The 12,436-nt window shown below is 42.3% G+C and overlaps 1 protein-coding gene and 1 long non-coding RNA gene across 6 annotated transcripts in view; one reads left to right on the top strand and one right to left on the bottom strand.

The window, feature by feature from the left end:
• The window catches only part of LOC106984994 (uncharacterized), a 48,766-nt gene that overhangs the window by 16,084 nt on the left and 20,246 nt on the right, over positions 1-12,436 (top strand). For all 5 annotated transcript variants that reach the window (XM_053221375.1, XM_027061707.2, XM_053221372.1 and 2 more), the window contains one exon: positions 6,875-6,970. In XM_053221375.1, coding sequence (XP_053077350.1) covers positions 6,875-6,970 — 96 coding nt within the window. The remainder of the gene's footprint in view (positions 1-6,874; positions 6,971-12,436) is intronic.
• LOC113599948 (uncharacterized) lies at positions 8,201-10,681 on the bottom strand. Its single transcript, XR_003420929.2, has 2 exons — positions 9,013-10,681; positions 8,201-8,575 (listed from the first exon to the last, which is right to left on the bottom strand). It is a non-coding gene; the product is annotated as an uncharacterized LOC113599948 (long non-coding RNA).

Genomic DNA, 12,436 nt, shown 5'->3' with positions numbered 1-12,436 from the left:
TTTTTAAAATAATAAAGCTGACTACCTTTAATCATTGGTAACAGAAACTATACCAAGTGGCTAATAGCACAGCCTTAAAGTCAGGTCTGGGTTCAGATCCTACCCCAGCTGTGCATTAGTTTGGGCAAATTATCAAATTGATCTAACTTTAGCTTTTTCAGCTACAAAATAAACGTAATGATAACCACCTCATAGTGTTTAACGAGGAATAAGTGGTATAATGTAAGGCAGTTAATTTGACATGATGCCTTGCACATAGTAAGTACTTAAGGGATATTAATTATCATTACCATCCTCATTATTATAGCAACAATAACCTTTTTTCAGGAGAGTAAACTTGAGGCATGTTGGTGAACATAGTCACTTTACTTGCCTGAAAAAATGAAGATGAAGAGCTCAAGGCCAATGTCCAGCATGGGGACAATAGTTAATAACACTGTATTGTATATTTGAAAGTTGTGAAGAGAGTAGATCTTTTTTTTTATTAAAAAAAAATTTTTAATGTTTTATTTATTCTTGAGAGAAGGAGAGGCAGAGCATGAATGAGGGAGGGGCACAGCAAGAGAAGGAGACACAGAATCCGAAGCAGACTCCAGGCCAGGCTGTCAGCACAGAGCCCGATGTGGGGCTCGAACTCATGAGCCATGATATCATGACCTGAGCCAAAGTCGGACGCTCGACCGACTGAGCCACCCAGGCGCCCCGTGAAGAGAGTAGATCTTAAGTTCTCATCACAAGAAACAAAATTTGTGACTCTGTGTGGTGATGGACAACTACCTTACTGTGGTGAATGTTTTACGACGTATACAAATATCGGGTCATTATGTTGTACACCTGAAACTAATATAATGTTAGATGTTAATTTTATCTCAGTAAAAAAAAGTATTCACTGACTTGTGCTATTAAAAAAAAAAAAAAAGGAACTGGGCACCTGGGTGGCTCAGTTAGTTAAGCATCCGATTCTTGGCTTTGGCTCAGGTCATGATCTCACAGTTTGTGAGATTGAGCCCCACGTCGGGCTCTGTGCTGACAGTGCAGGGCCTGTTTGGGATTCTCTCTGCCTCTCCTGAACTCTCTCTCAAGATAAATCAACAAGCTTTAAAAAAAATAGGGGCGCCTGAGTGGTTCAATCGGTTAAGCGTCCAACTTTAGCTCAGGTCATGATCTCACGGTTCGTGAGTTCAAGGCCTGCGTCGGGCTCTGTGCTGACAGCTCAGAGCCTGGAGCCTGCTTTAGATTCTGTGTCTCCCTCTGTCTGCCCCTTTGCTGCTTGCACTCTCTCTCTCGCATTGTATTAAGAATAAATAAACATTAAAAAAAATTTTTTTGATAAAAAATAAAAATAAAGAGAACTGAAGTAAAGGCCACTTTGTGGAAGTGAGTGTAAAGAACTTGTAACTGTGGGAGATTTGTAACTACAATAGTTATCCTCCATTTAGGAACTTTCATGATATCAGAATTATATAGGTTATTTGTTGAATTTGATAATTCAGTCAACCCAATAAATATATAGAAGGGACCTGGAAAACAGTGTTTGTTATCCAAGTATTACTTTCCCTCTGCGATTTTTACCACCAATCCTGTAAAAGGCCACAGTCCTATTTATGAAGTCTTCTATTATAACTTCAGGCCTAGATAACCAAGTGAATCTGTGCTTTTTAAGAAAAATAATTGGAAATATTGGGATTGGGATTGGCATGTTGCAGGCAGAGACAGGTATGAGGTGTGGGATTGGAAAGGCAAAAAAAATAACAAGAATGTGGAGAGGGGAAAATGTGGAGATTTCCTTTTATGGTTGTTCTAAGTGGTTTCTGATCAAAGGGGCATTAAGGCTTGATTTTAAAGGTTCTGGATTTCTTTTCCCAGAGACCAAACAAGCCAGGGTCAGAGCTGACCTGAGAGAGTGCCCGCCCTGTCATTCTTCACAGCAACCTGGGACAGGGTAGAAACTGCTCCAGCTGGGCCAGGCCTGCAGTCAGCGGTCAGCACGCAGAACCTCTTTGAAGTTCCTTTCATTATTCATTCACTTGAACCTTGATTTTTAGGCAGGTCAACTGGTACCTTTTAGCTATTCTGCATTCTTTGGGTAACTGTATTAGACTGCCCTGCACTGGCTGCTGTAACAAAATAGCACAGGCTGCGTGGCTTAAACAAATTTTTTTTGTTTAATTTGCACAATTCTGGAAGCTCGGAGTCCCAGATCAAAGTGCTAGCTGATTCTGATCCTGGTAAGAGCTCCTTTCCTGGCTTGCCGAAGGCCACCCTCTTGCTGTGTCTTCACATGGCTGTCCTTAGGTGTGTGCAAGCAGACAGAGGGAGAGACAGAGCTCTCTGGTGTTCCTCTAGTGAAAACACTAATGCTGTCTGATCAGAGTCCCACCCGTGTGACCTCACTTAACCTTAATTACTTCCTTAGAGGCCCCATTTCTAAATACAGCCACACTGGGGGATCAACATATGAATGTTTGGGGAACACAAATATTCAGTCCATAGCAGTAACATATGCACCAGCACAGAGTAAAAGTACCTTCTATTTCAAAGCTGGATCGTTAGACCTTTGCTCAGACAAATTTGGTTTTCCCATCTTGATTTCACTTCTTTGCCAGCAGGATAGTCATAAATGAAAAAAGAGGCATAGGAGGCAAAAAAAAAAAATTAAAGACTATTACCAGCTCTCTCCTGGCCACAGATGGGTATTGAAACCAAGCCCTGCCACACCAAAAACCTGATTCTTGAGCAGAGGAACCTGGCACACCACCCCCCACAACAATCTCTGTGTTAGCACATCCTGCCAGATCCCTGGGACTGCCCTGGTCCCTGTCCTTTACAGCTCTTGTCTGGAAACAAGGGTGCTATAGACTGATGTTATGTGCCCCCCACATTCATATGTTGAAGTCCTAATCCTTGAGGTGATGGTTTAGGAGGTGGGGCCTTTAGAAGGTGATTAGACCATGAGGTTGAAACCCTCATGAATGGGATTAGCGCCCTTATAAAAGAGAGCCTATGGGCGTCTGGGTGGCTCAGTCGGTTGAGCATCCGACTCTTGATTTAAGCTCAGGTCATTATCCTAGGGTCTTGGGATCAAGCTCCACATCAGACTTTGTGCTGAGCGTGGAGCCTGCTTAAGATTCTCTCTCTCTTTCCCTCTCTCTGCCCCTCTCCCCAACTTGTGCTTTCTCTCTCTCTAAAAAATAAAAAAAAAAAAAAGAATAAAAATTAAAAATTACAAAAAAAAAAAAAAAAGAGTGCAGAGAGCTCCCTCGCCTCTTCTGCCCTGTGGAGTTATAACGAGAAGACAGCCATCTATGAACCAGGAAGCCGGCTCTCGCCAGACTCCAAATCTGTCAGTGCCTGGATCTTGGACTTCCCAGCCTCTGGAGGTGTGAGAAATAAATGTTTGTTGTTTATAAGTCACCCAGTCCACAGTATTTTGTTATAGTAGACCAAATGCACTAAGACAGAGAGAGGGTACATGAAAACCGCAGTAGGTGTGTTTGGGAGGTGTGGATTGTTTGAAAGAAATGTCCAGATTCTGAACTTTCATAAGGATCCAGTACTTGTGGTTAATATACTTTGTCACAATCTTTCTACTTTGCGAGGGAAAGGCATGCTTCTCTCACATCCAGTATCTTAGCAGACATTATTTTCCCTAGGGTATGTACCAAAAGCAGAGACAATTCAAAATATTAGTGGAAGTGTTGAGAAAGTGAATGACTGTAGTCAGTGACATGCCAGTTTTTAGATACCACGTGGCTTCCGATTTTTGGTTTTAACAAAATTGAAGGAGGATTTAATCAAGCTATCAATTGACAGATCATCACAAATATTTTTTATTTTGATCAACCGCTGTGTGATATTTAGCCTATCATACAGGAGTTCAAAGAACTGAATAATACTGCTGTGATAAAACTCCTTCTAGGATTACCCAATTAAATTTGAATTTTAGATGGAAAACATGTAATTTTTAATAAGTATATCCCATGCAATGTTTGGGATATACTTAACTAGAATAATTATTCGTTGTTTACCTGAAATTTAAAATTCAATTGTGTGTGGGGGGGGCAGGGGTGCCTGGGTGGCTCAGTTGGTTAAGCATCCAGCTCTTGATTTCAGCTCAGATCATGATCTTGCAGTTTGTGAGATCGAGCCCCGTGTTGGGTTCTGTGCTGATTGCATGGAGCCTGCTTGATATTCTCTCTCCCTCTCTCTCTCTCTGTCCCTCCCCTGCTAGTGCTTTGTCTCTGTTTTGCTCTCTCAAAATAAATAAATAAACATGAAAAAGATTATAAAAAAATAACAATTCAACTGAGTATCCTATATGTTTGGGGGACAAAAGGGGTTAAATCTGGCAACCCTATTTTATCCCCATCTATGTGAGTAAGATTTCTCAGTATCAGAACTATAACAATGAAAAATAGAAATAGCACTGATGCTGAAGTCTGCCTCATGTTAGCAGTAATATTCTTTAATGAATACATGAATTAATTATAAAAGCAAATAAAACAGCATCCATCTCATAAGAGAGGCATTCAATAAAATTTTATTTCTGTATTAGGATTTATCAAAATGTATAAAATGTATATATTATACTAATCAGTTTTATACTTCTAAAATTGATTAATAACTGCAGAATAATTTTTAATACCTTAGAGTTTTATAATCCCAAGATATTTAAAAATTTTAAATACCCATAAATGTAGTATTTTTATTACAGAGAAGTATAACAGGATGAAATCGAAAAGACTTGCAAATACAAAATTCAGCAGAGTAAGTAGAATGAAAATACGAGTGAAAACATAAGAGGAGCACCTGTATGGCTCAGTCAGTTGAGCATCCAACTTCAGCTCACGTCCTGCCTGATCTTGTGGTTTGTGAGTTCGAGCCCTGCACCGGGCTCACTGCTGTCAGCACAAAGCCTGCTTCAGATCTTCTGTCCTCTTCTCTCTCTGACCCTCCCCTGCTCATGTTCTCTCTCTCAAAAATGAATAAAAACATTAAACAAAAATTTTTTAAACACAAGAGTAAAAGGGAATGATGTAAAATTTTCAACCATTGAAGAAGAATCTGCTCACATTTTGGGTTGTTTGGGATTTCTTAATGGATGATGATAGATACCAAATTGCTGGGAATTTAGATTCCACCGGATACACTTAAGAGAGTGGTGTAACAGATTTTATTTTTAAAGGCCAGTATTTGCTATATCCTAGAAATCTCATGCCTTGATATTTTAAAACTTATGATGAATGAGTTTAGACAACCAACCTAAAACTGTAAAGATAGTACATCGCCTTTCAGTATTCCTGTGGGATGTAAGGGGAGCAAAAATGTTTTGAGGCCACTGTGTTTTAAGGCCCAAATGCTTGGTTTTCTCTCTTGTTCTGTGAGCTGCACCCAGGCCTCCCAGTCACTGCTTCTGCCCACTAGGGTCAGGCACAATGGCTCTCCATCGCTGACAGAGAGGCAGAAATGCCTCATGAGCCAATGACAAGTTCTTCTTAATTGTTATAATGTGTAAAATGCAATCTTAGTAATGATGTTGCTTCCTTCATCATGTGTGTGTTTGCATGTGTGCATTTCTGTCTCTCCTAACATACACCAAGTACTCTTCCTGGTGCTTGGGATACATAGGGTAGAAAACAAAGGTCCTTGCCCCCGAGGAGGGGGCTGGGAATGCAGTGTGCGTGTGCGTGTGTGTGCATGGGTGTGCACATGTGCTGTGTATGTATGGGGTGGGGAAGTCAGATAGTCTTTAAAAGGCATAATAAATATACACATGCTCTAGTTTGTTAAAAGATGGTCATTGCTATGGAAAAAAGAAAATGTCAAAGGGAGCCTGGCTGCTCAGTTCGAAGAGCATGTGACTGTTAATCTCAGGGTCATGAATTCATGCCCCATGTTGAGTGTAGAGGTTACTTAAAAATTAAAAAATAAGTAAGCTTTAAAAAAGTGTCGAGCAAGATTAGCAAGTTTGGGAGTCTGGGGAAGGACGATGGTTGGGGTGTGATTTTAAATAGATGGTTGAATGTAGTCCTCCTTGAAAAGACAGCATTTGTGTACAGACCAGGAGGTGAGGGCGTGAGCCTGCCAGTGGGGAGAGCATGCCAGGCAGAGGGAACAGCCTGCGCCAAGTCTCCAAGAGGCCTGTGCACAGGGAGCAGAAGGGTACCTGGGTGATGACAGGGACAAGGGATCACGGACCTTGTTAGTGACAAGGGAGCAGAGGAGTTAGGACTTACTTAGGACTTAGGTTTGAGAAAGACCTCTCAATCTGTATAGCAAATGGACCGGGTGGGGCTGGGGGGGGGGGGCGGGGAGGCCTGTTGGAAAGCTGTCCTCATCCAGGGAGCAGTGAGGGTGGGAAGTGAGAGAGGTCTACCCAAGTGAGACCAGGGCAGTGGCAGAGGAGATCTTGTTCCACATCTCTCCCATTTCCTGATGCTTGGGATGTGGGGTGCAAGAGAAAGGAAAGGAAGGGACTAGAATGACTCTAGAGTGATAGTATACTAATATTTTAAAAAATACGCCAAAAATGTGCTCCTCTCTGCTACATTCTTACTAATCTCAGATGTTTGGAGCCACTTTTATAGAGGGCAGCTGTGGAACGTGGAGAATGTACAAGAGGCCTTTTAGGATGATACTTGGGGCCCTACTTGGTTGCATGCTCTCCTCAAGACTTTGAGGAAAGAAACATGAGAAAGAAAGAACTGAACTGGAATGAGTGGGATTTGACAATAGGCCGGATAATCCTCTCACGAGAATATCTCTGCTCAAAGTGTACATAAAATGAAGGAAATAATTAATAGCAAAGTGTGTAAAGCCCCATTCATACAATTCTGAACAGGCTTTTTTCCCCATCCTTTTCTTTTCCATGCAGCCAAACAGAGGGCGAGTTCAACTTCGAACCGGATTACAAAGCCATCTGGTGCTGAAACAGGGAAAACTGCTTCAGGGAAGGAGAGGAGAAAAAAAGGTACTTGGTACTTGCTTCAACTCTCCTTCCCTCTTCCTTCATCTGTAAATCGCTTCCTCCTTTCCCGGGCTGTGCAGTCCTGCTACTACAGTAATTACCCCAAACGGAAAAACTCACTTGGAGAGAAAGAAGACTCCGTGTCTTGTGGTTTCACGGAAACCAAACACAGAACAGCTTGGCCTTGTCCACCAGAGGGATTTCTTCGGCACATTTAGCAAGCCAACGTCCATTAGGGGGCGTGGGCTCGTTTGGCAGTATCTCTTCAGTAAACAGCTAGCGGGACCTGGTTGATTCAGCTTGGAGACTTCTCTTCTACCCTCATTGCTTAGCATCAGAAACGGAGTCATTTAGAGGGAATTTTAAGAAATCACCAACTCCATAACCTCAGAGCAGGACTGAACAAAGTGAGAAGCTCTCCAAGCATTAAAGGTTCAAAGCTCAGCATTAGGGAACATGGGTTCTGTGCCCAGCACTTGCCCTGGTGCCTGTATCTCAGCATCCTATTCTGCAAACCAAAGAATTTGCGCTCACAGCTTCCTAAATTCCACTACAGCTTTAGCATTTTGAGGTTATAAAGACACAGCACAAGGGGCACCTTGGTGGCTCAATTGGTTAAGCATCCAACTTCGGCTCAGGTCATGGCCTCTTGGTGGGTTCGAACCCCACATAGGGCTCTCTGCTGTCAGCACATAAACTGGTTCAGATCTTCTCTCCACCTCTCTCTGCCCCTCCCCTGCTCACACATACTCTCTCTCTCAAAAATAAATAGACATTAAAAAAAGTAAAGATAAGCACAAGATGATCACTAGAGGTGTCATGAGCACAGTCTGTGGGAAACTCTTTGTGGAGGCTAACCTAAACTCATGTTGTTTTGTGTTAGTCCACTCTCTATATATTTTTTTCATACAATTAGTGTGTGGAAGGTGACAGGCCTTTGTGATGTAACTCGTTGCCCTGTGCCTTTTTCTTTCTCAATTTTAATCTGTTTTTGTGGTCTTTTTCCTATTTTTTAAATTATCCTGTGTCTCCTCTGTGAAATCTCTCTTAATTAGATAAATACAAATTCTTAGGATCTAAAAAGCCAAATGAAAGTGAAAAGTGAGAAAATTTATTAGATCTGTCTCTGTCATCTTGTATAAATACAGTCTTTCCACTGGGTAGTACTAGTATATTTTGGAAAACCTACTAAAAGAAAAAAAGAAAAAGAATAATAATAAGAGCCATTCTAGGTTATCACTTGTTTTAGACATTTATTTACCATTTGGGGATATTTTCAATCAAAAATCCTTTCAGAGGAGTTGATTTTTGAGCATTCCTTTTGGGATGAGGATGATCATTGGTCTCCAAGGCAGGTGGCCCTACAGAGGACAGTCCTTACACTGGGCCAGATGACATCTGAAGGCAGAGGACTGCTGGGTCACTAGTTCTAACTCTCCATATAGACCTAGCAGAAAGTGGTAATGAAGACAAAGACTGAATCTGTGTATCACGCTGTGCAGTTAACTTGACATTGCACCCAGACCCAAAGGTCAAAATCTGTATGGGAACTTCAAGACTTCTCAAGGCTGGAGAGAGGTTCTGACCACTTCTATTTGTTGAGACTTCCTGATTAAAAAAAAAAAAAATTTTTTAAGCAAAGAAGGTTAAAAAATTTCATAATACTTAAAGTCTTTATGTTTAACAAGCTAGCTCTTCTAATACATATAAAAACACAGAGAATGCATGCATAACCTCAATAGGCAATGACAGCAGAGTCTGAATGTAAGGCCTTCGTGAATGACACCTCCTGTGTGCCACCACCCCGACCCAAGCCCCCCAACCCCCCACCCTAATGTAGGCCTGGAAATGTGTAACCCTCAAGAAGGTAGATAGTTTGAGAGAAAGGTCAAAAAGAGAGCAATACAACTGTTCATCCTCCAGCTTTTAAATAATAGCTTTGTTGAGGCCCATGTCACAATAATACCTTTCAGCTGCTAAAACCTGGCACAAAAATATCAGGCTTGCCTCTTTTGACCTTAAACAACAGAAATATATTGTCTCACAGTTCTGGAGCCTGGAAGTTAAGATCAAGATGTCGGCAGGGCTGGTTCCTTCTAGATGTTCTGAGGGGGAATCTGTTCCATGCCTGTCTCCTAGTGGTTTGTTAGCAATCTAGTGTTCCTTGGCTTATAGATGCATCACCCCGACCTTGGCCTTCATGTTCCCCACACATTCTCCCTGTGTGCGTCTGTGTCCAAGATTTCCTTTTTATAAGGACATCAGTCATACTGGATTAGGGGCCAACTCTACTCCAGTCTGACCTCATCTTAACTAATTACATCTGCCACGACCTTACATCCAAAAAAGATCACATTCTGAGGAGCTGGGACTTAGGACTTCAACATAGGAATTTGGGGAGGGAACACAACTCAGTTCATAACAGGGGGGGCTCAGAATGTAGTTTATAAACAGGATACACATCTAGGAAAACAAATAGCCACACAAGGCAGCATCTTTCAGGGGCCAAACATGGACACTGGGTTTAGAGAACCCAGAGAACCCAGGGATGGACACTGGGTTCAGAGAAGGGCATTGTTCCCCAGGGGTGAAACTGAGGAGGAGTTAGAAGTTGACATGTGGAAAGAAAGGACTTACAGGAAGAAGGATTTGAGAGAGGAGAGAGGCTTAACGGTGCAAGCCTGAAAGCCTACAAGTTTAGCTGGAACAAGAGGATGTGGGTAGGTGGACCTGTCAAAAATGCTAGGTCACATTAAGGAAGACTTTGCATGTCAGGCTCAGAGTTGGGACTTGATCCAGTAGACAGTGGGAGCCATTAAAGTCTTTTGGCTCTCAAGGGATTCTGTGCCTCAAATGAATAGAAAAAAAAAATCCTGTGTTTAATACATATTTATTTTATAGCTTCTTGTCAGAGCAGACCATTTTCCAGAGTTCACAAAGCAAGTGAAAAAATAGCTTCCCACATTGGATAATTACTTTCAGTCATAAGGTATTTGGTTGGGGGTGAGTTTTGTCTTTGGTAGAAGAGTTCTACCTGCATCAAAATAAAGAGGCAGATGGAGCTGATTTATATTAACCTCTTAAGGGTGGAGTCCAGATGGTTTCCATTTGGTCCCAATTGGAAACAGCCAAACTATTTGTATGCTTGCCCCTTTGTGGACAGGAGGCTTTGGCCTGTTGCTTGGAAAGTTGAACTCACAATACTGTATGAATCAAAACCTCCATTCAGAAGCCTGACACCCTTTATTATTCCTCCTGAAACGTGTAATTACAAGAACCTGACAATTTTACATTTAGCAGCCAGTTGTAGGTTGATAGAAGAGGAAAAGTATTCCATTTCTGTGCCTGCAGAATTTAGACATCTGTTCATCTAAGCCAGTCCTGCCTCGAAGCAGCACTGAACATGAAGATTCATTAGATCAGTGGTTCTCAAGCTCAAGCAGCATCAGAGGCACCCAGTAGGCTCATTAAAACACAGATTGTGGGGCCCTGCCCCACAAAGCACCGAATCTGTAGGCAGAGGTAAGGCTGGAGAGCTTACATTTCTATCAAGTTCCCAAGTGTTGCTGATGCTGTTAGCCCACTTTGAGATCCACTGCTTTAGAATTAAAAGAAAATCAGATCACCTTCTCTTGATTTATTTTGCTCAGTGAAGAAAATCAGGAGGCAGAGTGAGACTTCTAGATGCCTCTTCTCTGCCTTGGACACCACAGAACAAACAGGGCCCAGGCTTGTTTCTGCTCCAGCTTCTCTGTCTCTTCCAGACCCAGTCTGGCTTATGTCTGAGCCCCCTGGCTCTGTACCAGGGGTCTGTGGGAATTGGGAACCCTGGGTCTGAAGGGTGATTAACACTCAAGTGAGTGATATCTGTTCTGGCCTATGCCTAATCACAAGCCTGTCAGGTCCGAATGGCCATCAGGAATAGTCTTTTGCAGATAAGATAGCGTCCTTGAGCCCCATTCAGCAGGTCCTGCCATGTCACCTCAAGGCCCCAAAAGTTGCTAAAAGACTCAGCAAGGACTCAGGCGTGCCCTGTCACCTGGGCCTGCTCTGTTTCCTAGCCCAAACTCCACACTGTAGTTTCTAGGTGTCTTAATTGTCAAGGATTTAGGACTAGGAGGGCCAGTACATGACTTAGACATGTACTGAGAGCAAAATCCAACCATAAAATGGTCAGTCTACAAGCTTGAGATTGATCAGACCTTTGCTACAGTACCAATGCCACCCAAGTGCCAAATTCACTTCCCCAAAGAAGGCATTGTTTATAACATAGCCGTGGTCCATAGGAATACTTTGGCATTAAGGAATGCAAGCATCAAGTTTAAAAGACAAGATGTAATCTTCAAAACAGTTTTATTGGTTCCAGATCCAGAAGTTACTGATTAATATCCTGAAATTATTTTACTTGGGATTTTATCCTAGAGTGATAGTCAAACAATGGAAACCTTTGTGGGCATGTTCCAAGGTCCAAGGTATGAATCACCCAACACTAATTACACTTTGCCTCCTTAAGTCCTGCAGTCAGTGTTCTGGTTTATAAATCTGTGGTAATTACATAGGAAATCACACATATTCCTTGTTGATGGAAGGAAACTATTTTGAGCAAGTTTTGTTTGTTTTTTTTTTTTTTTTTAATCAGCCTTATTAAGAAGAAGGTTCTGCTCAGACCTGGCATCTTTAGATGAACATTTGAGTAGTTCTTAAGCCAAATAGAATGTGTGATGTCCAAGAGAATATGCAATGCACAGCTGTCCTGGTGATCCCAGGAGACACCAGAGAGTGAGGGGGAAAAATGAGGAACCTCTCTGGGGGAGCTTCTGGTTCCATGAAAATTTTTTACACTTGACCTTTGAGTACTGGCCCACATAGGAAATAGAGTTCTTTCCAGAAAGACTGAAAAGACGTTTATCAACTGGGAAAGAGAGGGCATTCTAGGCAAAGGGAACCACATGAGAAAAGGCTCAGGGGGTGAAAGTGCACAGAGTGTTCAGTGTATGGGAAATGTGATGTTCACTGCATAGTGGTCACTGAGAGAGTGGCTGGAGGTGTAGCTGAAAAGGCCAGAGGACCCACGTGGCCAAAAAGCCATGAATGCAGTTGAGTTGGGGTTTCTGCTGTGTGCAAAGTTAGAGCCATGATTCCTCTGAAGCAAGGCAGTGACATGATGAGAATTGGATTTTTGAAAAGAACCTTGGGCAGCATTGCAGCATGTGTTTTGGAAAAAGGGACATCCAGGTGAAGGGAGACAGACCAGTTTGGAGGCTATCACGATAGTTCAGACATGAGGAGCAAAAGTGCAGAGTGCAGTGATAGAAAGATGGTCCAGGTATATTTAGGAGGGAAATCTGAAAGGACCAGATAGCCAGTTCAATGAGGGTGAAAGATTCTGCAGTCAGGGACAGTTGGGGGATCTTGGCAATTAACCACAGAGAAAATGGGATGAAGCACAAGGTTGGGTGAGTCCAGACG

The sequence above is a fragment of the Acinonyx jubatus genome, chromosome C2 (genome assembly GCF_027475565.1).
Source record: "Acinonyx jubatus isolate Ajub_Pintada_27869175 chromosome C2, VMU_Ajub_asm_v1.0, whole genome shotgun sequence".
NCBI lineage: Eukaryota > Metazoa > Chordata > Mammalia > Carnivora > Felidae > Acinonyx > Acinonyx jubatus.
This window is presented reverse-complemented; position numbering and strand designations above follow the sequence as displayed.